At 45.9% G+C, this 26124-nt stretch overlaps 1 protein-coding gene across 1 annotated transcript in view; it reads left to right on the forward strand.

Annotated features, from left to right (window-relative positions):
- The window catches only part of necab2 (N-terminal EF-hand calcium binding protein 2), a 101769-nt gene that overhangs the window by 17504 nt on the left and 58141 nt on the right, over window positions 1–26124 (forward strand). Inside the window, exons 3-5 of the mRNA XM_071897867.1 lie at window positions 18221–18329; window positions 22231–22256; window positions 22536–22633. Coding sequence (XP_071753968.1) covers window positions 18221–18329; window positions 22231–22256; window positions 22536–22633 — 233 coding nt within the window. The remainder of the gene's footprint in view (window positions 1–18220; window positions 18330–22230; window positions 22257–22535; window positions 22634–26124) is intronic.

Here is a 26124-nt window from a genome sequence, read left to right on the forward strand (position 1 = left end):
GGGGATCAAACCATAGACCTCTGCTTGGAGGAACGACCTCACGAACCGCTAGGCCGTCCTGCTGCCTTCATATAGGAGGAAGAAGAAGAAGCGGCGGAAACGGGAGGGATATGGGAAGAAGAGGGGGAGGAGGATGAGATGTAGATGCAGCCCATTGTATAAAGGAGGGGAAAGCAGAGAAGAAGATGGAGCCACAACCTTCTGCCTTCACATTTCCTTGACTTCAGTGACGTTATATGAGGGACCCAAGCTGCTGCTGTAGCTGGAAAACATTGAATCTCTACCAAGCAATTAAGCCCAAAAAAAAGCCTTTTTCCAGATTGACAATCATACAATTTTGAAGTTATAATGGGGTTTTAGATGGGTTTCCATGGGCTTATATGATGTTTATTCAGCGCCTAAAGGACGATGTCATCTCTCGATTCTTCTAAATGAGCGTAATTGGCGTTTTGTGTTTACGCAATGGCAGTGAAATTCAACATTACGGCAAATCTCAAAACCGGCAAAACAGCATGTTAACCTTTCAGCAGATGTCATGTTGATCACAATTTTGTTTGTGTGTGTTGGAGGGGGGGTGCTTTTGTTTGTGCATATTGCTATGGGGTTTAATAGGTGTGTAATCTGTATGTGTGTGTGTGTGTGCTGGCTTCAGGATTGAGGAGGGATGGCTGGTTGTTCCCGGGGGAGTTGCTTTAATTAAAACTCACTATGGTGTTGGAACGCTCACCATCCAGTTGGCTGCCTAGAGCCCTGCACCCCAGCTTGCATTTCATACTTCTTTCTTATTCTGTCCCACTCTCCTCCTTTCTACTGCATCTCTGTCTCTTTCTCTCTCTCCCCCGCTGTCTCTCGCTGTCTCTCCTGATCTGTTTCCAGGTTCATTAGCTTTGGCCAGAGTGTGTTCAGCAAAAGAAGCAGCAGATAAAAGTAGCTTTTGTTTCCCTAAAGTATGTGTGTGTGTGTTAAGACATCGCTTGACTCACTGCAGTGTGTTAGCAGGCGAGGAGATGGAGAGTGCATGTGTTATGGAGTTTAGTGTCAAGTGTGTTTAGGTGTGTGTACGCATATTAAGTTTACATTTCTGATTGACTTTAAGCTAACGTTTCCCATTTAAAGGAGGAAATAAGCAACATTTTTACACCCTCATAACACAAAATGACCATAACATCTCCTTGGGGGTTGATAGGGTTGTTGACAGGTCACTTTCTGGCCTGCCTCCCCACCCAGTGGAATTTCAAGACATAATAATCCTTGTTCTCAAGCCAAAAAAGGAAATGTCAGAGCAGCATTATAACTCCAGTATTCACATGGTAATATATTATCTCTGCACTAGACGTTTCTGTTGGATCCCTGCGCTAATTGGCTGGTTTACTTGTCTCTTACATTACAGGCCACCGTAACTGAAGGGGAGAGAAGCGTAAAAGAGAGTGAATTAGTTTTGTTTTGTTTCATCAATTTACTCTGGTTTTTTAAGTGGTTTGCACAATAAAATAATTCCACCAAACTCTCAAAATTACAATATACACACCACTCGTCTGACTGAATGGTTTTTGTTCAGCAGTGATGTGATATGAAGGAGAGAGTGCAGCGAGGAGGAGAAAGCATCCTCTGCAGGTTCTCTTTGGTGGCCCAGACAAGAGAGGGAGAGGAGGAGACCAAAGAGGATTGAGGTCTCTTTGTTCGGCGTCTTGGTCGTCTGGATTTGGATCAAAGGCTCAGAGTTAAGACGCCCCTTTGAAGACGTTTTTCCTCACCTGACGCTTCCTGCCCTCCGCTGGGTCGGGATCAATCCCCCTCTCTTTTCAACCGCATTCACGGGGGGAGCCGTTTGCTCGAAATTCAAAAGTGTTGGTACGGTATCAAAAATGCAAAAGTGGGAACGCGGAAAACGGACGCTTTCGAGTGCCGAAGTGTCATTTTCTGAACTCGCTTTTCAAGGGTGTTAAAGAAGACATGGACCTGTGCGGCGCAAGAAAGGGAAGAGGATTTCATACTTGGATTTGGCCTCAACATTTTCACATCAGTCCAAAGTGATACTCTATTAAAAAAAACAAAATCTCACATGCGTCACATGAAAGAAAACGTAAAGAAGTTACCATCCATGTTTTGTTTCCTGCACTCAGTTTTTATTATATGATTGTACACAGATTTCACTTCAGCATTTACAGCAAGTGGTTGTAATCACATCCATTATGATCTGTTTCCAAGGCAGATGTGGAATATGTTCATTTCCTCAGAAACACATTAAAATAATGGATGATGATTTTGGACAGAATGGCAGCTGGCCTCCCAATGAACCGCCTCTCGTCGCCTTTTCTCACGCTTCCCGTTTGCTCCCTTTCTTTCCTCCGTCTTCCTGTCTCTCCAACCGAAATCCTCCAACCAATTCTCCTCCCAATCATCTGCCATTTCTTTCCTTCCTCCCTTTCTTCCCTCTCTCTTCCTCTCCATCTTCCTCACACTTGCCTCCCCTAACTCCCTCGTCTCTCCTCTCCTCTTCTCCTCTTCTCTTCTCCTCTCCTTTCCTTTCCTCTCCTCCCCTCCTCTTCTCCTCTCCTCTCCCTCTCCCCTCCTCTCCTCGTCTCTTCTGCTTCCTCCCTGCTCTCCTCCCTCCCCTGCCGTGCCCTCTTTCTCCCTCTCCCTCCTCCCCCTCCTCCCTCTCTCCTCTCCTCCCTCTGCAGTGTGAGCTGCACCCAGGCTTTTTAACTGGGGCCTTGGCGCTGGCGTGGCAGGACTCCCTGGCACCGCCGCATTTGGCAACGCTGCTGAAACAAAGCTGAGCTCGCCTGGGGGATGAGTGGGCATTTGGCGCAGAGCATCCCCCCCCCCCCCCCCTTTCTCTCTCTCTCTCTTTCTCACTCACTCTCTCTCTCTCTGCCTCTCCATGACCGTCCCTATTCCGGAAGTTCTTCGCCCTTTCCATCCGATCTCATCCCTCTGTGTCTCTATCATCCTTCGCTCTACCTACCTCTCCCTGGCTTTGTATCTCTCCGCCCTCACTCGGTTATCCACCTGTTCCACCGGTATCTACCCCTGTTCTCGCCTCGCCTCCCTCTCTCCATCCTTCCCTTCATCTCCTGATCTCCTCTCCAAAGCAGACAGAGCTTATGTTACAGAGGAGTGTAACAGAAAAGAGGAAGGAGAGACAATATAAAAGAACAGGGGAACTTAGCAGATTTAAAGGAGCTCTGAAGATGAAACAGGGTTTGAGCTGTATGGGTTTTTTGAAGAAAATGTTGCAATGAGGAAAGTGGAAAAGAATGGATGGAGCCGATGTTGCAGGAAAATGAGGAAAGTCCTTCACCCGCGTCTGAACGTGAAAATGTTGTTTTAGTTCCTGAAAGTGGATCATCATCTGTCATTTGGAGACTCTTTGGTTGTAAACGAGAAGACAAACAAGCACAGATTCTCCTGCTAGACTCTCTAGCTGCTGCTGCTTTGAGAAATACTCCACTGAAAATAGTAATGAAAATATGTTAAGCTGCAAAATGCAGTAAAATAATTTTGTTTCCTGAAACTGAGACAAATAATCCTGATAAATAATTATGATTACAATATTTAGCAAAATAATGATTATCATTTTTGCCATAACCCTGCATAATCCTTGCTATTGCTGCAACATTATTGGCACTATCAGTTGTAATCAGCTTCTTCAAAAACTAGTAAAACAGACTCTTTCAAACCTACAGCGTGAGTTTACCATGAACTAAAAACAGGCTGCACCATAATAAAACTGAAAATACACATTTTGCATTGTCAGGTTCGCCTTTTATCGCATGTAAACAACCTTGGCAGTCACACTTGCAGCACCTGCACACCACTCAAGCAGTCCTTGGACTATTGATTTGTGTCATAAGAAATAAAAAAAGGTTGAAACCAAAGGCCAAGGAAATTATGGCACTAAACAAGTCATCAGGCTCAAAGCAAAGCCTTTAATCAGTCCAACCAGATTCTCTCCTCCAGTGCCGGAGGTGTGAGAGGCAATCATTGATTCACTGATGTGACCTTTCAGCCTCAAAGCCCACACACACAAACACACACACACCCTCTTGAGAATCTGAACAAACAAACAGTGATGAGATCAGAGCTGTATTGTGTTATGGACAGATTACACTCCCCAAAGACCTGGAGGTCGTGGGTGTGTGTGTGTGTGTGTGGGTGTGCGGGTGTGTGTGTGTGTGTGTGGGTGTGCATGCGTTGGATAGGTAGTGAGTGAGTGATGGGAGGCATGGAGGTGAGTGGATTTTGAATTCTCTATTGGTCAATAGAAAAAAATGAGAAGGTGACCGTAGAATTACAGTAGCTGTCCACCCAGTGTCTGTTTATTTGTTGAATCTACTTATTCACATGTGAGTGAATGGGTGGTTTCCCATGTACCACTAGTGTATTAGTTAACCAGGGCACTTCTAGAAGTTAAACCTAGTGTTTAGTGAAATTAGTAGCACCAAATGATCCTGATATATATATGGTTATATGGTTGTTGATCAATACCAATGACTCAATGATTACTTCTCCAGGTGCTGAGATTCTGGCTTTCAAAACTCACATTCTGGCCTGAACTCCCAACTCTATGGACTCTGAGTTGTGGATGTCTGTAACTGTCCTGGACTCCTATTTGTAATGTCTCTAGTCATTTACTCTGCACATTTGTTCAAGTGCTTTACCAGACAACTACAACATGAAGCCGGGGAGAATAAAATCTTCCAGCGAAGAGGCACCAATTTATTCCCCTTTAAATTTTCGCCAATTAACAATCGCAGCCCCGGCCGGTGGTGTGGAGTTTCACAGAGAAAGCAATTAGGCGCGCACCAACTGACAAACGCACGTTTTGGAAGTAGCACCCCGCCCACTCGAAGCGTCCTTCCTGCCGGATCGCACCATTAGCAACGGAGGAAGTACCTGCTACCGCGCTCGGAAAAGTGCGAAGTTTCGGCGTCAAGTCGCGAAGGGGTTACCATGGTGAGCCCGGCTACAGTAGTTGATTGGCAGAGCCGATAATCAGAAGCAGAGCGGCTCCGTGTTTGTTCTTCTATGAGCTCCATACTGGGGGAAGAATCTAGCAGCGGCTGCTAATTCCTGGCTCTCTTCTAATGAGCAACGGTCGGGGAGCTGTCACTCAGGCGGTGGTGCGCGCGTGTGGGTGTGTGTGTGTGGCTGCGCACATGCGGGTGTGTTATTGGAAAAGTGGGGGTCTTATGTTATGAGTCTGGAATCACCGGGGGCCCTTAAGACATGACATTTAGACGCCGCGTAATTAACACCGCGGCCTTGCCGGGTGTGTCTGAGTGTGTGCATGTCATGTGCATAATAACTTTGCCTAAAGGTCTCCCGGAGAAAGCAAGCAGTTCCAGAACCTTACACTAATGTGGGTTTTGAATAAAGGACGGGGGAGACTCATACATCCACTGCCTCTGTTTGTGCTTTCCCCAACTTTGTCTTAGTATTTGTACTTACACTGTCGCAGGGGTGTGATTCTGAAACCTGCTGTGAACTGAACTTGCAACAACGGTTCAGTAGAGCTTACATTATCCCTACTTTGACACCTGAACTCGGCTAACTGATGACAGAGCCTAGATGTAATTAATTTGAACATCAAGCTAAAAAATGAGTGTTTTCTTTGCGGATCCAGCCCTCTGCTATTCTCTGCACCAGCAGGTTACTTCTGCTAAGATCAAGGATACAGTCACCCTAGTTACCACTCAGTTGCCCCTGGTTACAGCATCCCTCTGCTCCCCTCCCATGAGGCCTTGTGGGCTGCTGTTGCCATGACACCAAAGTTGCCCCCCCCCCCCTCCCCCTACCCCCCACCCCACAACAAAAAAAAAACTTCTGTGGCAGGCTGACGGTATAGTTCTGCACGACTTTGAGATTTTTAGAGTGCACTTTGCCCGAGGCGGATGGCCTTAATGTGACGATAATTTGATTCAAATTCAGCTCCTACTCACCTCTCAGGTGACACCCAGAACTGAGGATAGACTGAGCTCAAACATGTTAGTTTGAGTTGGGTTAGGGCCACAGCTCACAGTATGAATCCTCAGCCACCTCATCTTTAACATGTAGATTTCAACATGATGAGTACTGTGTATTGGTGATGTGAAGTTCTAGAGAAGTGGCAGCCATTGACCCACCACTTTCTATCAATTCCTACGGTATTACCTTTATGCGTATTGGCCTCAACTGACCCACATAAGACTCTGATGCTGTGCTAACATGCAATACACTTCATCCTATATGATACCAGTTTTCTGTCACACGTTTGCCATCACATTCACTTCAGAACTTAGCCGGATCTTAATTTTTACTTGTTATGTCCTATGTGCTGACATGCTTCAATTCTGGCCAGATACCACAGCTGTTCCTACATTACTGACACTCCTAGCTGATTTACTGTAGAGTTTAGATTTATAATTCACCTCACAGCTGGTATCTAGTACAACATCTGTTACTTAGAGCCATACGCCCACGTCACGTCACCCAGAGACTCATACTGCCATTCTGCCTGAGCGCAATTGTTTTTTAAAAAATCTATTTGTAGCTGCACAGTGGCTCAATGGTAAGCGCTGTAGTCTCACAGTGAGAAGGGCCCCAGTTTCAATTCCTGGCCCCGGCCCTTTCTGTGTGTTTCTATGTTTCTATGTTATTTCAAAGACATGCAATTCAGGTGGAGACTCTAAATTACGTGTAGGTGTGAATTTGATTGTCTGTTTATCTGTGTTCGCCCTGTGATGGACTGGCGACCGGCCCAGGGTGTCTCCCTGCCTTCTGCCCGATGCATGCTGGTATAGACTCCCGTCCCCCTGTGACCCCGAACAGGAATAAGCGGGTAGAAAAACTGATTGAATCGTAATTGTTTTCTTTTCTGCAATCAGGCGTATTCAGGCAAACAGATGATTGAGAGAAACATTGCCGCGCTACAGTATTCATTTCAAGCTTACAGCATTTTAGAAAGACCGGGCTGCAGTGGCCAGTGCAGGACTAATGGAGGAGAGATGCATCATATATTCATGAAGGGGGGGTAGTGGTGGCTACTACAGCACACTCACCTCATCTTCGTATCTTGTATTGATAGCACACTGCCGCCAAGATGCAGAGACATAAAGACTTGTCAGATTAAAGGCCAGGAATTCCATTTCGGCTCGCAGATGCTACCTGCTCATGGAAATGCAATCACAACGACAAGCTGCACAAACTTCTGCAGGACTCTGTTATCAGTGTAACCCTCCTACAGGACGTCCTGCATGGTGTGGAGGTACCAGCCTATATCTCCTTACATTGCTGTTATCGGCCCATATCCAACAGTTTGATCTGTGTGTATCTCAGTGTTAAAGCATCAGATCTAGATTCAGTCCCAGTGTCCATTAAAAATTCTTATAGAAAAGTAGCTGTCAATGTATTGTTATATAATTCATATTATTAAAAAAAGACAAGCTGTGTGAGACTCGGGCTGCCAGAGTGGCTCGAGTGTCACCCACGCTGTTTGTGTGTGTGTGTGTGTGTGTGCGTGCGCGTGTGTGTGTGTGTACGACCCTTGTTAGCACTCTGCCATAGAACCCTCTCATCCTCCTTCAGACCCATCAGCTTCACTCGGCCACTCAAAGGGAATAAAGACGGACTTCTACCCTTCGCTTCCTCTCTCTCCCTCTCTTCTTCTCTTATCTTCCGCTTTATGAGGATGCCACTTTTCATGGCAGAGAGGAAGAGAGAGAGAGAGTGAGGGAGAGAGAGAGAAGGAGAAAAAATAATTTAAACAGTTTAATCCTCTGTGGAAATAAAAGGGCGGTATTTGATTAGTTCGTTCATGGGAGGGAGGGAGGGGGATGGACAGCAGGGGGGGGGGGGGCAGGAAGGGGGAAAGATGGAGAATGGAGGAGGGATGGAGAAAGAGAGGGAGAGAGGGAGTCAGGAGCGCAGGAATGAAGGTGGTGGGCGTAAAGCGTGGGGGGGGGGGGGGGGTGGGGGTAGGGGAGAGGAAGGCTTTGAGAAAAGGAGGGTGAAGAGAGGGTGATTAAAAGTCCAAGCCTATTTTTTTCCTCCCTTTACGTTTCACACACTCTCCCCACTTTCCCAGCAATCCTCATTTTCTCTAATTTCTTCTCCACTTTCTCTCAATTGCTCTCCTCCACCACCCCCCCCCACCCCCCCCCCCCCCCTCCCCACCCCCCCCCACCCCCACACACACACACACACAGTCATCTAACTCCCTGTATCTTTATTAGCCTCTCGTTCTTCCCAGCGTCTCTTTTCCTCTGCCTGTCACACATTTCTACAACTCTATTAATCATCACCTGGCGGAGGGGCATGGCAACAGGTTCTGGCCGTGTGGAAGTCCTGGAACCGCATTAAACCGCTATTCCAGCCTGTTACCTTTAATCGCTGCTGTCATGGCGGTCTTTGTACTGTCCCGAGCATCTGGTTAGATTGCACCGAGGTGAAAAGCCTCATCTGAAACCTTCTCATTGTAACCTAACCAGACTCTTTGGATGCCGCTTTGTAGCTGCGGCTAGTAATAAAGAGGTGGATTTTGTTCCCCAGTTTAAATACACCTTGAGCTTTGACGGTGAGTGTGATTGGCGCGACAAGAGATCAAATTTGTCCCCCTTAAAGTGGATTGTAAGAGAAGTCTAGCTTGCTTGGATAAGGCAATCCATCTACTCATTATTTTGTTTACCTTGTCAGATGATACACAGTGACAAGGAATAGCTCGAGCTGCCCAGGCAGTCGCAGCACATCACTGCTTCCCAAAACCGTACAAACAGTCGCATCCTCTTCTGGGTTTAGTGTTTAGCGATTAGCACGGCCAGGCTTCGCTCACATCTACAGCGTCGGGTTTCAAAACGAAAGAAGAGATCTCGAGGCTCGCGACGATAACGCATTCGTCACGCTGCAGCAGCTCGACGGGGAAATTTGAATAGGAACCGCCGCGCCGGGAGTCGAACCTGTGCAGGACGGCTTCCCTGGCGCGCGCGCTAATCCGCCGAAGCCACCGGGGCCCCCGAGCGGTAACGTTAACAACAAAGGCCGTCGACGTGACACGCGAAAATGACCTCGTTTAGCACCCTGACATTCTATTATCCGCCATTAAACAGCATCACGGCGCGTAAAAAAAGAAAAAACACCGTTATGGCCGATGGTAGTCAATTACTGGCTGTAACAGGAACCATAAAACACCATTAGTGCAAATGAGACACACACACACATACACCCCTCCCTTTTAAAGGCCGATTGAAGCAGGACGGGTTGCCAATGGTTTTCAGATGGTAGGATCCACAGTGGGGGCAGGCACCTGAATGCATCACCATCACACTGACACACTGTTATCTGCCATCACCTAAGATTACTCATCATTAGGATAGACACGCACACACACACATTGAACACACATACATACATTAACGCTAGTAGGTGTACAGTGCGCGTGTATACACCACACACACACACACACACAAACTCATCACTTCCACCCCTCTACACACACACAGTAGTGTTGTGCGCAGCCACACTCGTCTAATAATAACATTATTATGTTCACCCGGCAGATTGATGATGATTACATATCATTCCACTCTCCGCCGAGACAGAAAATAGATAGGAGTGAATGATGATCAGCTACTGCGGCTCATCTCCGCATCCAGACAGAGAGACACTGTCTTGTTTACACTGGGGAACCATCTGTCACCAGTGGGGGACGGGTGGAGGACCGCGTCCCGCTCGTTAACACAAATTATGACATGCATCCCTCTTACGCGATGAAAAATTGCGGGAGAACAGCGGCGGTTTGGCTGCCCACAAAGTTGTTAAGTTTGCACAAATTGCTCACTGCGCATGAATAAATTCTGACTTTGCATCTAACGAGGTATCTTGGGCAAAGTTTGTGGTTTAGTTTATCTGACAAGCAGTTTCAGATTTTTCCACGTATGTATACAGCGATCTTCAAATGGGATTGCTGACCTGGGACCAGTTCTCCTCTTAGTTATAGCGTTCTGAAGCTTTTCAGCATGCAACCTTCAAAAAGTAGTCCTATTTTCGAGTCCTTGTTGCCGGCATAAACACACAGAATGGTGACATTTGACACCAAAAACTGATTCTTATTTCCCTTTTTAGGCTATTATACTTATACAATCACAAAGATGTATCACAAAGACTCTAATACATTTGCATTTTAGGAATATGCTTACTCCGATTCCACTCATCATCTCGCAAATATAGCTGGGTGACCTGACCAGTAATCCATGATCAGTACATCTATTCTAAGAAACATTATGTGTACAGTCTCCATCTTCCTGTGAGCTGCTATAAATGGAGCCATGCCTGGTGGAGCCGATGACCCAGTAGCCTGCAGTTTGCAGAGCCATAGTACTGTATAATCATCTGGCAGTGCCACCATGGGACCGGTGTCTTGGTGCCTCACTCCTCCTCGGGGAGCTGGCTAGATGGCACTGTGAAGTAAGAGGAACTTATGACTGCATTAGCCTGGAGTGGCAGATCCATCTCCCTAGCACAAGCGATCACATGCAAAACTGTGTATCCTATGGGAAACCAAACATCTGTCACGTGTCTGCCATGGGTAATCCTGCTCTCTGGGGAGGGAGGATTGTTAGGGAGTCTTCATCAGCTATATTCAATTTAAATCATTCTGTGCTAGAATGCAAGTTGCCTGCAATATGATATTGCAGTGGGTTTGTTGGTCATAGGGCAATTTCAGCAGAGTGTAATTTTCTTTTGTTTGCCCCGAATCTCATGCACATCAAACTTAGGACATGTCAGAGAAGGCAGATAATATTTCCCTTTCTTGCTTATTTTTCTTGTTCCATCTCTTCTCAGTCAGTGCAAAGTGCATGGGGCAGAGGAGGAGTAAGGATTCATGTTGTACTGTATCAGTGATAGCTGTAGATAATAGCTGAGTAAATTAATATGTTGAAGTGGGAAAGCACCACTCTTGATTTGACATTGAAGTAGATGGCATCACCTTTTCTTGGTTTGTGTGAAAGCATTACGCACAAATGAACGAACGACGAGGACCACAATGGAAATAAGTCTTTTTGACTTTATTGTGTGTTAAATTCCTTGCAATTTTACTATATGTGTGTGGTTGTGGCCTAAGGGCTATCAAACTTATGTATGTTTTAAAATATGTGAAATAAAATCAATCAATCAATCAATCAATAAATCAATCAATCAACCAATCAACAAACCAAGACACAGAGCCTGGTTCTTACTGAGGTGCTCCCAAGCACCTAATAATGAATGATCAGTACTTTAGCAAACTACTTAGCAAACTAAATGCTGTTTCTATCACAGAGAGTCATGAGATGTAAAGTTTAGCATTATGTTTTCAGGACTTGTGATACTTTATTCATCCCCATAGGGAATTTCAGTGTTTTGCTCAAGGACACTTCAGCAGAGCGGATGCTTGCCGACATGGAGGTTCAAACCCAGACTGTCGGGTTGAATGATAACCCACTAGGCCTCCCTGATGTCTCATAAGAGTCTGGTTGAGAAGGGTGATTGGTTGGAAGTAAAGTAAGACATCGCTGTTACTTAAAAAAAAAAGGTTCTTACTTCTAGAGGGAGCGCTAAGTGAGATGCCGAACAAGCGTGTATGTCTCTGTGTGTATGGGTGAGCTCGCTTGTGTGTGTGTGTGTGTGTGTGTGTGAGTGTGTGTGTGTGTGTCTGTGCTCCAGGTGGGCTGCAATGATGGATAGGGAGAAAGGACAGGAGCTGACAGCTCAGTGAGAATCACTCCTGTTCCTCATCTATCAGATAAAATAGGACTACACACACACACACACCGACATACACTCACACACACACACATACACACACACACACTCACAGGCACAGTTTCCCCTCCCCTATGGCTGCAGATAAGGATTATTAGAGTTTCTGTATTTTTTAAAGCGAGATAAATTAGACAAAGAGAGAAAAGCCGGCTCCTTGAAACAAATCCCTCCAGCTCGCTGATGGGCAGTTACAAGAGCAGGTGATAGGAGGAGAAGAGTTGGGAAAGGAGAGAGGGAGAGAGGGAGAGAGGAGAAGGTAGGAAAGAAGAGTGGGAGTCATTATCTGTGCAAGAGAAAGACGGAGGGAAAAGTGTAACGGGAGAGTAATGACTGCCTTAGAAGGAAAGAGAGGAAGGGAGAGAGAAATAGGAGAAAACAGTGACAAAGAGGGGGGAAAGGGGGAAAGAAAAAGGTAGGAGACAGAAGTGTGTGTGTGTGTGTGTGTGTGTGTGTGTGTGTATTAACAGGGCAGCGAGCGAGAGAGAGAGAGATCGTGACATCCTGAGCCTGAAAGGAGGGTCAATTCCCCTCTTCTTGTTGCTATGACAACCCAGCATCCAGCGCCCCAAAAATAATGATAAACACCAAGGAGAGAGAGAGAGAGAGAGAGAGAGAGAGAGAGAGAGAGAGAATGGAGAGAATGGAAAGAGCAAGAAAAGAGAAAATGTTGCCTTTAAAAACACACAACTGAGACGAGGCAAAAAAAAATCACTCTTGGTGAACTTCCAGAGTAGAGAAAGCTATGAAGAAAGAAACAGAGAGAAAGAGAGAGAGAGAGATTTACAAAGAGGCAGAGATACAGAGAGGGAAAGAGAGAGAAAGGGATGATCAGTCTTTTCTTTCTGCTCAGTGTGTGTTGCTGTTATGTGCAGGATGTGGAGCCCAGTAGGAAGAGGGAAGTGCTAATTGCTCTCCTTTAGTCTGCGCCGAGAGAGAGAAAGAGAGAGCAGTTAGCACAGTGGGTCCACTGGCCCGACCATCCCTTCTCTCTCTTTTTCTCTCTCTCTCTCTCTCTCTCTCCCTCTCACACGCACACCGGGCTCTCTAGGTCTATATTATCCTCTGTACAGACAGTGACGTCTCTACTCCTGAGTGCTCACCCTCTCACCCCGCTGTACCGTCCTGATGGTCCAGAAGACGCGGCCTCCCTCGGCGCGAGTCAAACAGAGGCTTCGCTCGCTGAAGCGGCCGGAGCAGAACTGCTGCTATTATTCCAGGGGAGGGATTTGTCTCTCCGCCTGTCAGGGGGAAGCGGGGCTTTTCTCTCCGAGCTGGCATGGCTCTCTCGGCTTTTGAGGGGCAGCTGGCCGGGCCGGCCTCTTGCTGGGATAGAAGAATTAGATGGATTCTTGAGTTGTGTGGTTCGTGCTTCATCATGCAGAATTGAACGCAGCGTGGTTGCGGTAGTAATGGGTCGATTCACAAGTCAATCGCTGTGTATCGTAATTTCAAATGGGATCAGAGTCTGTGGTTGGACTACGCTCCGTACTATCCTAAGCGAGCCGTCCCACTTGTTAACACAAAATGAGCGTTCAGGACAAATATACTTACTATCTGCCTACCTTGGCAATGACTTCAATGCTGAGTGGCTGCTCTCCAAAATGGGTATAAACAACCACGGTTGCAACAAACTCACAAATTCTCAAACTTAACGGCGTCATTACTTTGACACCCAAACAACATACTTCATGGCACAAGCAGGATACTGTGTGATTCACTGACTTCAATTGCTAGTGTATGGGTTCGCTGCTGAATCAGCATCTTTTGTTTGGACTGAAGGAACCTTTCAGTTGCTGTATCAGGCTGAACGAGTCCAGCCCAAAGTGCTGTTGGCTACGAAACTGTCATTTTTACAATGGTCGATCAAATTAATCGGTCCTGAATCCGTTCACTGCTGTCAGGCGGCCCGAAAGAATCAAGTCCAGAACCTGAAATTTCAACGCAGACAGAAACAGTGTTTGTGCCTCCTTCTAGGATTGGCTGAACAAAGAGGATTTTAGCTCCGTATTTACCTGTGGTATTGTCAAAACCGGGAATTTGGATGAGTTCCATTTGGATCAGAAGAGGTCTTCCTCGTGGGACTATAAAGGCATTAAAAGACATCTAAATGGAACATGGCAGCTGTAAAAGGAGGACGCCGGACTCAGCCATTGATAGATAGAACACGTAAAAGCCAGGTCAAAATGGAACCTCATAATATGGGAGATATACTGCATATTAAATTCAAAGTACTCTCATTATGAAACCACGAGAAGCGTTCTTACAGAGCTTGTGCGCGAGAGCCATTTTCCAAGGTGAAGTCATTACTTTGGTCTAAAAGTTATGGCTTAATCCTAATAACAGCATCGGTTCCCCACTGGCATGAGCAGATCTGAAAGAAGGCTGCATTACAATAGAGACAATTTGTAAAATGTCTTAAGTAGATAAATATGCCAACAGACTAATAGCTCTTTAAAGAGATGTGAGGCACGCGGGACTTGTAGAAAGAGATAAGAATTGTTCTCCATTCATCCAGAGATGGGGACAGACTGCAGGTAACCTCCTCTCCTTCTGATATGGTGCACAGCACACTCTCTGCCTGCGTAGGTGCATGTGTGCGAGTGAGCTTTCCCTAATTGAATCTTGCCGCGCCATTACATTAGTGGTACGGGACCTTGTGTTAGTGCAAAATGAAAAAGACTGCAGAAGTATTAATGTGAATGGGGAATAGAATTCGCCTGGGAAGACCTGTCTTCTGTAGAACAGCATTGTTAAAGCTGGCAGCGAGGCAATTTTTGTACGTTGGCGGCCCCAAATGGCAGCAAGTGGTAACTGTTTGGATTTGGAGGACTTCACTGCCCAGAAATGTAACCTGCACACTTTCTTCCACTTCTTAGTATCTGGTGGGGGTGGAGGTGAATTATTTGGCAGAATTATGTGGCTCATTTGGATGGAGATGCTCAAAAGAAGCCCTCACTTTGCTTTCAAATCGCCAGGATCACACCTTAGATCCAAACTCCCACTGACATTGCATTGCACTGAAATGGGTCGTGGCAAATTAGCATCCGAGGTACGGAAGCTTCTCATGTGACCTGACTGCTCTGGTAGAGAAAGACTTATTTTACTATTGAAAATGGGCAGCATTCCATTAAGTTTAAGCTTGTCCCTTCCTTTGCGCCAACAAGATTTCCCGCCAAAGACCATACTAGAAGCCTAAGTGAAGAGCATAATGTGGGTAAGTAGGGCAAATGTAAAGCATCTCATTTAAAGTTGGCAACATACCAGGTTAGGGGGGGATGTGTCCGTCTCAGTGTTTTGAGTAGAGTGACAAAAAGCCTGAGTGTGTGTGACAGAGGCTGAGGACTGTGTGGGGGGGTGTATCTCTGTTGAGACACGTGTAATTTGGGAGTATTTCATGGTTTAGGAAATGGGGTTAGCTAGCTATCTGCTTGGCTGGGGGAGTGATGTGTGTGTGTGTGTTTCTGGTGTGTTACCGGAGAATTCCTAAGTGGGTCTAACCGGGCTAGCTGGCTGCAGGCAGCAAACTGGGTCACTGCTGAATTAAACACCGCCGCTGCTCGGCTGCTGCGCCGGCGAAGGGCGGGTCAGAAATAGTCGCGGCCGCGGAGGAAGAATAAACAGCGGCGCGTAAGTGGAGGGGAGGGTGGGGGGGGGGAGAGAGAGAGGCGGGTACTGTTAAAAACAAGAAGTGGCATTTCAGAAGTGCGCCTCAAACAAACAAGGCTTCTGCCGCGGAAAGGTTACGCCAAGCGGCTGCCATTTGAAGGTGTTTCCCGCTCCCGCTATCATTTTGTGTGTGTGTGCGGCAAAAAAAAAAAATCAAGATGGCAACACATCTGAGGGTCAGCTACTACTACAAGGAGCTTGAAGAGAGATGGCGAGACAAACAAGGGGAAGGGTAGAACAAGGGCGAGAGAGAGGAGGTATAGAGCCAAAAAGAGTGCTGTTGGCTCTCTGGTTATGAAGTTCCCGAGAGTTTCTGTCAGCTTGTTTGTCTGTGTTGAAAACCCCGCGAAGCCTTTTCTCCCGAGTGCTCAAAGCCGCAGCCGGTGCCAGAAAGTACAACTCTCTGTGTGTCTCTGCTGTATGTGTATCAGCCCCGCTGAACGATACACAAACAGCTCCCGCTCCCGCTGCTTCGGCGAGGACAGGGCCAAAATAACAAGAGGCGAGAGAAAGCGGCAGCGGAACAAAAGGGCGCCGCGATAAAAAAAAACGACAAAGATACGGCGGTAAAACAACGGATTCGCACACACGCGGGATGCTTCCCTAATCCCTGCGAGCGAGACACTTGCAGAGGGACCGGAGAAGCCAGACTGAGGAGTAGAAGTACCAAACATTTGAATTCAGCCCTTTGTGAGGCTGCGGTCCTCCTCTTCCGCTCTGCAGTGGTCCCACAGCCCAACCTGCTGCATCCCGTCAGGCACACTCAAGGACAAACACACAGCCGGGGCAAGGGAATTAATATTTGATATCCAGCTCTGCATCATGCGGTGACACAGACAGACAGGGCCACACCAGCAAGCAGATATACAGGGTGGATTCAAACCCACAAATAACCACTGCTGATGCTGACACCTAGCTGACCTAGCTGTTTGGCTGCAGTTAAACAGCGGTGAGGGATGCTGCTTGTTCGTTGGACAGGTAAATGATGCGACGAATCAACCGAGCGCTTCATTCGGCCTCAGCCAGTTTTCATCTGGTTGGCAATCTGTTCATCGGAAGAATGTTAGCCTGTAACTTAAACAGCCGATCGCATCAGACAACTCTGATGCATATATTTCATCCACAAGCCAGATGGCAATGTGTTAGTGTACATCCTAGTTAAAAGAAGAGCGTCATTTCTGGAAGATTTTGCAGTATGGACCTGTTCAAGTTGGTGAATGGCAGATGCTAGGTTTAAGCGCGCCTTTGAACAAATACACACACACACACACACACACAGAGGACGGCGTGTGTGACATGGAAAATTGAAGGCTTTTGTTGAATTTTTAAGTGGAAAGTACACTGTGCAAAGGCAAAAGTGCCGCTGCATGCTAAAAAGCAGGCTGCACTCCAACTAGACAGTTGGATGTTGTTGATAGAGTTGGTGTCGAGTGAAAACCTCGCATTTCCAAAATGCCAACTTTTCAGGCACTAAGAAAAACAGCTTTGACCTCAGCACCATGTAGTTTTGAGTTTGTCCAATGGGTTTTGAAAAGGTTTCATAAGGTTTCTCAAGGAGTATCAGTTCTAATCAGTATAACCCTAGCTGTAACAAGCCAAAACAACTATTTTAGAAGGCAGAAAGTTAACACAAAGTGCTGCAATATACAAAGTATATATATATCAAATAAAAAAGAACTTTCTCTATAATCCAATACAAGAGGAATAAGGCTTCTTTGGGCAACGTTGCCTCAGCCTTCCAAACAGTCCAGGAAGTTTCTTTGATGTAGCCGGCAGAGCGGCATCAGTAATGAGCTGGTCGAGCCCATCTTTGAGTCCAGCGGTCTCAGGTCGCGTTCGTTGATCTCATTTAGCTGCTATATGAGCAAATGAGATACCTAGTTGCATGATTGCTTGTAGATGCTGCCCGAAAGCAAGAGTGTAACGCAGCCTGGAGGTTTTTTTGTAACACAGTCGGTGTTGTGTGATTACCAAACCACCGAGACGGACAGACAGCGGGGGATTCGGCTGAAGGTTTGCACCAGGCAGAGGAGCGGGCTGGATTGATTTCACAGCAGCTTGAGGAAGCACTCAGCTCCCAGCATTCAAGGCGGCGATCACACTGGGGTTGCGTGTGCGTGCGTGTGAGTGTGTGAGGGGGGTGGTGGGGGGTCTCAAGAACATAAGGTGCACTGCTCCGGAGCAAACGGGCTTCTCGGAAAAAATGCCGCTATATGGTACCAATGAAAAACCCAGTCAGAGTGCCGTTTGTTGAGGGGGAACCAGATTACTTTTTAAAGTGGTTACATGTTGCAGAAAGCAAAACAGCTATCAGAACAGTTTAAGCTGTTATCACTTGGAAACCGAAAAAGCAGCGGGACGTGTGCGCTAGAAGTTCTGCTTCAGCGTGTTAGATGAAGTTAGAGCTGCTAATGGAGTCAGAGGCACCTGGTTTCACAATGTCACGGCAGATATTGTTGATGTATTTGCTCCAGTTTAATGTCCAGTATACAGTACAGTGGCAGGTAGGTTGGGAAGGGGCATGGAGGTGGTGATGAAAGTGATGATGTCCATATTAATGATGCAGGTTCATGAATTCATTGCCTTTGTCTATTTGTTGCAGCATTGCTCCTTTTACAAGTTGAAATTAGAGTTAAGGTGAAGGGAAATGTTAGACATGTAATGGTGAAGGCTAAGTTGATGCAGTGTCCTCACTAATATAATAACACAAGGGTGTGTGTGTGTGTGTGTGTGTGTGTGTGTGTGTGTGTGTGTGTGTGTGTGTGTCCCATAGATGACGGCAAGCTGTCTCTGGATGAGTTCCAGGCTTTCTTCTCAGATGGCACGCTGAACGAAGAAGAGCTGGAGAAGCTGTTTCACACCATCGACTCTGATAACACCAGGTCAGCACGGCCACGCCTCAGTGTGTGTGTGTGTGTGTGTGTGTCTACGGAATGTGTATGGGTGTGTGTAAAAGCATGAAATAAATCTGCATAATTGTGTATTTCTGTGTACAGTGTGTGTGTGTGTGTGTGTGGGTGTGTGCATGTTCATCTGTTGTGTGTGTGTGTGTGTGTGTGTGTGTGTGTGTGTGTGTGTGTGTGTGTGTGTGCACTCCACCATGACTTTTGTTTTTGATCACATCTCACTATCAATTATGGAAAAGCAGAGAGATGCATGCAGCTGTTGTTTTCCTGCTCCACAGCCTCAGCACCACCCTTTTCATTTAGTGTGTGTGTGTGTGTGTGTGTGTTTCTGTATGTGTGTGTGTGTGTGTGTGTGTGTGTGTATGCGCGCTTACGTAAAATGTATGTAATTTATCCCGCAGCCGGGAAATGTCACATCCACTTTTGAAAGCACTTTTTGTGGAGAACCTTTTGTTACCGAAAGCCCCCTTTTTTTTTATGTGAGTGACGCCTTCAACATGAAAACGACAGAATAAAAAAATGATAAAGGGAGGAGATAAAAAGACAGAGAGACAGAAAATGATGAAAGAGGAGCGAAAAATGTGGAAAGTCAGTGTTACCTGTTTATATTACCTCTTCTCCTTTTTCCATCTCTCTCTCTCTCTCTCCCTCTCTTTCTCCCTCTCGCTCTCTCGCTCTCTCTCTCTCTCTCTCTCCCTCTCTCTCTCTCCCCCCACCCATCTATTTTGCATCCGTCACCCCGACCCCTCCAGAACCTCGCTATGGCTGCTGCTCCTCAGGACATCTTGCTCTGATTGGCTCTCTCATTAGGAGATCAATTTATAGACCCTTTTTAATCAGCCAATCAGCTCGTCCTAAACTGCAATCAGCAGAAGTGTGCTGACATAGTGGGAACGGAGCAATCAAAAGACCGGCTCTGTTAACTCATGAATCCTGCGGAATAAAATGCAACGGAGCGGAACGGAAGCTGACCTTTATGGATGATGTGGAATTGATTTGGGTTTAATATATAAAGACATCACTGGGCTCCAGTCATTATTGGAGATGTTTTGCTTGAAAACAGCGCAGCGACTGGACCGTGCAACCACCGCCATCCGTCCTGCGTCAGCCATCTTGGCTCCGCCGTACTTTTGAGGTCGCCCCCCCTCTATAAATCTCCCTCTATGCGGCGGTTGCAGTCGGAAAAGTTTCTGCTCATTAGAGTTAAGTAGACTTCGCGCGGGCGTGCCAGGCCCTCGGCGTCGTTGCGCGACGGCGGACGAGGCCGGCGATTGGTCGGACGAAAAGCCGAACTGACGGCGTAAGCGTTTCCTGTTGGGGCAGGAAGTTGATGGATGGGGAGGCGGGGCGGAGCGGGCAGAGACGGAGTGCTTTCCCGGTTCCGGCCATCCCTCCATCTGTCTCTTTCGCTCTTTCGTTTCCGTCCCCGTCTCTCGTCGCCCCGTCGCACCGTTTTGCGAGATTTCTCCCTCTCTCTCTTTTCTGCCAAGCTCTCCTCCTTCCCCCCCCATCACCTCCTTCTCCTCTCTTCACCCCTTTCTCTCTACCGTTCCCACCTCTTTGCCCGCCACTTCTCTCTCCATCTGTCATTCATCCCTTGCTGGCTGCGAGGAACGATTTCCTCCATCCCTCCCTGTCTCTTTGACTTCATCGTCCCCCATGCGGTGAAATGGAGCAGTGGGGGGGTGGGGGGTGGGGGGGGTTGGAGTGGATCAGGCCGTGTCTGTCCGTCACACGTGAAATCGCAGGTGATATCTCAGGCACCACTCGTCCGAGAGGGATGACGCATCTTCACACTGCGTTCCAACCTTTAAAAATGACACTGATTGGCCTGATTGGGGCGCTATAATTAAAATTCAAAAAAGCCAAAATTTCAAAATGTGTGTTTGAAAGGCCATAACTGCTACACTGATTCTGATTCTGATGAAACTTGGAGGGATGATGCATTTCGTTACTGATTGGTCCAAGAGGTGCCTGCATCATTTATGGAGGACGACATGTTTACTTGTTTACACCTGGTATCAAAATGCAATCTGCATCTGGATAACGAACAATCCGACCGCGCCCTTTGCATTCACACCTGCTATTTATATGCCTTCTTGTTGCCTGCATTCTGATCGGATCTCATTTTTCACACACTATACAAAGCAGGCGAATAGGTGGGAAGGCAAGCAAAAACTAACATGGCAGGTGTTACAACCTGGACTTACTTCCCTTGGTGATGACATTTCTGCCTGCAGTGATGATGTTTCTACCCACACCAATGACATTTCTACCATGTGTCTTTAAAAATATCCAGATGCAGTCCACATTTTACAGTTTTTTACCATTGCTTTGACTCAATTATCCCAACAGAGTTTCAAAGTGCAAAACTCTTAATGCAAAATTCAACAGTCCTATATTTGGACTCAGAATCCCCATAGCAGGCAAAATAAAGTGTGTCAAATGAGTTAGTACATCATCAAAAGGTTTATCTGAGCGTCGGAACATTGTATTTGTTTCTTGTTGCATTTTAATCACTGCTGCATTTTAGAATAAGGTGGGTGATTATCAAATCATGCCACCAATCAAAAAACAATTCTCATCAAAACAGAGTATGGAATGGTCATTTCCTAATATTTACATTATTCAAATTGCAATGAACAAAAGTTTTTCAATCTTTTTTGTAATGATCCTTTTGGAATTATGTACAGCAAGCATTCCCTATGATATTCTGGTTTTCATTTATTTAAATTTAGATAGATAGATAGATAGATAGATAGATAGATAGATAGATAGATAGATAGATAGATAGATAGATAGATAGACAGACAGAGAGAGAGAGAAAATCAAACTTTTGATTAAATCCTGTATACCAGCACATATTCACAAAATGAATGCAATGATGATAGATGCCAGAAAGACAGAAAGGAAGACTGTATAAAAACCCCAAATTTATGCAAAATGAGATGAAACGCATTCAGTGAATGTAGTTTATAGCATCAATTTACTTCTCTGTTCTGCAGAGACAAACACTCCAAACACCAAACCATTAGATATTTTGGTTTCTACACCCAAAGCATAGGAACCAAACAGCATTTCTTTTAGTGTTTAAGTAAAAAGCAAATTATGTTGCAGTGCTACTAACCTGGGCAGTGGAATTGGACTTAACAAGACATGATTGAAAACACATGTTGAATTGATTTAGTCATCTGCATGTCTAGTGATAAGCAAATTATATTCAGAGAAGGGAGCTTTGTATCTAAGCACAGCATTTTGAGTCTTAAGATAAGATTTTGGCTCTTTACATTGAAACTCTGTGCTGAAAAATGGACCGAAGCAATCATAAAAAAAGCTGTAATATCAGGTGTAAATGGAGTCTTTCTGCCTCGCTCTGCCTCTCTTTTTCTGCCTCTCCCTCTCTCCCCTGTCATCAGTCTCACTTCTTCATCGCTCCGTGGCTTTATCCCTCGCCGTTGGCTGGCTCCTCTTCCTTTCTCCGTATCCCTCGCCTTTCTTTTTCTCTCCCTCCTTCCCTCCCTCTCGTTTGTTCTCGCTCTTTCTCTCCCAGTCAGTCAAGCAGGGAAAGTCTTCTTTATGCCAGTGAAGGATTCACTGCCAAATGAGTCCCGATGCAGTGAACTGAGGGTGAATGATGGCAGCGGATTGATTCTGATTCCTGTCAGAGTCTTGTTAGATTGCTCTCCGCTTGCCAACTCCAACTGCGTGTGTGTGTGTGTGTGTGTGTGTGTGTGCGTGTGTGTTTGCGTGAGACTGCATGCAAGAGCCTTTCCTCTGTTTCTGATCCTGCTCTTCTCCATCCTCTTCCTTCCTTCCTTCCTTCCCTTCCTTCCTTCCCTCTCTCTCCCTCTGCTGCTCCTGTGCTGTGCTGTGATAGTAATGTTGACACTAAGGAACTCTGCGGTGAGTAGACTGCCAACACACACACACACACACACACACACACACACACACACACACACACCTTTCCCCTGTCATTGCCCTCATTCTCACCCTTATCTGCTATTTAAAAGTACCTCATCAGTTGAAATGTTGAAACGATACTCAGTTGTAATCACATTCTCCCAGCCAAGCACTGCTAATTCATTTGTGTCCTGCCTCCAAAACCTGTATGAATCAAGTAATAATGTTGTAATTCGTGTGTGTGTGTGTGTGTGTGTGCGTGTGTGTGTGTGTGTGCAGACTACTTTGCCAAGCACATGGGGGACTATGAGGGAGTCCTGGCCTCGTTGGAGACTCTCAACCTTTCCATCCTCAAAGCCATGGACTTCACCAAGAAGGTAAGAGTGTGTGTGTATGTGTGTGTGTGTGTGATGGAGAACAAACAATTCACAGGTATTGAAACACAGACAACAAGAAAGCATTATTGATTTTTTTCGGTAAGCTTTACATCACTGCCAGCATCACTGCCCCCTAAGTAATCAATCATTTGCGACGGTGTCAGTTTTGTGTCATATACTTGTTTATGCAAGTCGAATTGGGCTTAAAGCAGTATGACAAGTTTTTGGATGATTGGACCATTAAGTGATGAGAACGGACACCAAAATCATCCATGTGTCCCCGGTCGATCATTTGCTCCGGTGCTCCATGCTAACACTTTAGCTACACTATGTTGAGATACAAGGCAAAAGAGAGAAAATGAGAACTAGCTAGTCATCTACTATCACTCAACATAGTGTAGCTAAAGTGTTAGCATGGAGCACCGGAGCAAAAGATCTACCAGGGACACATGGATGATTTTGGTGTCTGTGTTCTCATCACTTAAAGGTCCCATATGGTGTAAAACAGGATTCCCCTTGCCTCTTTGATGATAAAGGAGTTGGATGTGCTATCTAAACATGGCGAAAGTATCACAACGCACGGTCGCCATCTAAATCCACACAATCCATATTAGAAAAGCGAGCCTCTAAACGAGCCGTTTGGACTGCCGTAACTTTGTGGCGTCACAAAGGTTCGCTCATTAGCATTTTTGTAAGAAATAACAGACTAACAAAGTGTTTTTTTCAAAGCGGTTGAGCGGTTGTCATTGTTTATTACCGGAGAGTTTTCCCTACCTGTAGCTATCGGGCTGCGGTGTCTCACGTTTCACTCTTGAAACGGTTAGCCAATCAGAACAGAGGGTCGTTAATATTAATGAGCCTTAAAGACACAGCGACAGAAACAGCCTGTTCTTGGTAAGGCTCAGAGAGATGCTGGAAAATGAACGTGTAAAAATGGATTGAGAGTGTTTTTGGTACATGACACCACACACACAGCTTTGAATGGACCTGAAGACAGAAAATAAACTGGAAAGTGGAGAATATGGGACCTTTAACAGGTAAAATGACCAACAGCCCAATCTCCCAAAGACATGGTGTATTCCTTTAAATGAAAATTCTCTTATAGTAATTGCTGTTTTTTTGGCATTGTGTTTCAGTAGAAGTTGGTACCACATCAACTGTAAATGCTGTTAGCCCAAATCCAATCTCATTACAAGATAATTCTTCAGTGTGGAACGGTGTGAGAAAAAGTGCTTGCAATGACAGAATACCCAAACAGACATAAACTGAAAGCTTTTGACTGTGTTTTTTAACTGTAGTGGAGTCAAAGAGAGACACACAACCTGGTAGTTAACATGCAAATACACTGAAACGGCAAACGGTGTGTGTTCAGGTGAGGAGAACAGGATCAGAGGAGGAAAACACTTGATATTTCTGCTTTGTCCTGACAGCCTGTCTGCACTGATTTATCATGTGTGCTTGTTGCATATATGGATGTGGAAGTGGTGTGTGCACAGATGTCACACAAGCCATCAAACATACAGAAGTACAGTGTGTGCATTCCCGTGGGTAGGGTGTAATGACGTGTGTGTGTGGGTGGATGTTGTGTGTGTGTGTGTGCGTGTGTGTGTGGGTGTATAATATGTTAGCATGTCAAGTTTCTCCCATGTGCTAGAGTTACTCGTTCCCCACCCCCATGTTTTGTTTATGATCTGCCTCTGAGCAGGTGTGTGTGTGTGTGTGTGAGCACGGCCTACAGCTGGAGAACAGTAATGTGTTAGTATGCAAGTTTTTCCCATGCGCTATATATAGCAGCTGGTTCCACAGCCCCACTCCCCGTATTCATATTCATATTTTTAGTGCTCTGTGTGTGTGTGTGTGTGTGTGTGTGTGTGTGTTCACATCCCCACATCCCTGTGTAGCACACTGATAGCTCTGTGTTCCTCTGTATCTCGATCCACCGGCTCTGTCTCTATCTCCATGTTTCAGATCTCTCTTTCAGCCACAGGGCATCCAGCAGCACACACACACACACACACACATACACACCTACACACACACAATGTGCACACACGTACGCTCTCACACAACCTCTAGCTAGTACTTCTCTAATGAGCAGCCATTGTTTAATCAATCAGTCTAGTCTCTCTCTTATGCTCTCTGTCCTTCACTCACTCTCATTCATACTCTCTCTTTCTCCCTGTAACACACACACACACGCACACACACACTCACACTCACTCACTCCTTTCTCTGGGCCTGTGATATGATTATGTTGTCTGTTGCGGGCAGTGTGTAAGAGCTTTAACAGCGCTGTGTAGGGACTGGACTGGTGGAAGAGCTGGAGTCAAAGAGCCAGCCGCACACTGAAGCACAGCCACTGCTGACTAGTGAAATATTGATGGAGGGTGTGTGTGTGTGTGTGTGTGTGTGTGTGTGTGTGTGTGTGTGTGTGAGGGGGCTACAGTAGATTTTGCTGCAGAGTGGGTGCCAGATTTAAACAATCTTTGGTTCAGATACAGTCCAGAGTCTACGAGCTCGTCAATCATTTAGCAAATAGCTATTTTTACATTTTCCATAGAGTTCTAGCAACACCACCTCCACCTCTCTTTTTTCATCTCATGTTCACGTTCATTTTCTGTCTCTGTCTTTGCTTGTTTTTAATACTCACGTTGCACTAATGGGAAGGGAATGGGAAGTGTTCAGACAAAACTGCAGGGTGCTTCACGCAAACTAGACTAGTAGTCTGTAGCTGTTCAGTTTTAAATTGGAGTGAACTATGGTGGTTTTGGTGTAACTTATATACAATAAAATATATTGCAGACAGACAGCAAACACTTTGACATCCGAGGTCCTCTATAGCTGCTACCTTCATCGCTTTGTGAAAGCAGGACCTAAATATCTTTCTGATGTCAGTAGTTTCCAAAGCTCTCTTTCTTTCTGTCCTTCTCTATCTATCACAGCCACAGCTTTTCTGTCCCTGTCTCTTCTTTCCATACCGCTCTCTCTATCCACTGACTTTCTCTATCCATTACCCCCACTGCACCTCTTTTCACAAATGCACCTCTCTCTCTACCCCCACCCTTTCCCCATCTATTCCAATCTCTCTCTCTCTCTCTCTCTCTCTCTCTCTCTCTCTCTGTCTCAATGGGATAGCGATGGCAGTTTTAACTCATTGTTCCCGTTAAACTTTCCATTCTGTATCCGCTCTTCTCTGAATAACCGTATACAGTATTTGTCTGTATACAGTCTATTGTCTATTTGTCTTACATTCACCAGTGACTTTCTGGTTTCACACAGCGTCTTACAAAAGATAGATATATCAGCCGGCACTGTATTAGCTTCAAAGATAGAAGTCATGAATGGATCAGTGATTTTACCAGTCTTTTTTTCGTTTTTTCCTCCATTCAAGTGCCACTTTATCTCCCTTCCTTGTAATCGGCAGGCTGTTTTCACTCTTCTTATCTCATCTCTCACCCTCCTCCTCCCCCTCCCCTCTCCACTCTCGCAAA

This window comes from Centroberyx gerrardi, chromosome 4 (assembly GCF_048128805.1).
Source record: "Centroberyx gerrardi isolate f3 chromosome 4, fCenGer3.hap1.cur.20231027, whole genome shotgun sequence".
NCBI classification, from domain to species: domain Eukaryota; kingdom Metazoa; phylum Chordata; class Actinopteri; order Beryciformes; family Berycidae; genus Centroberyx; species Centroberyx gerrardi.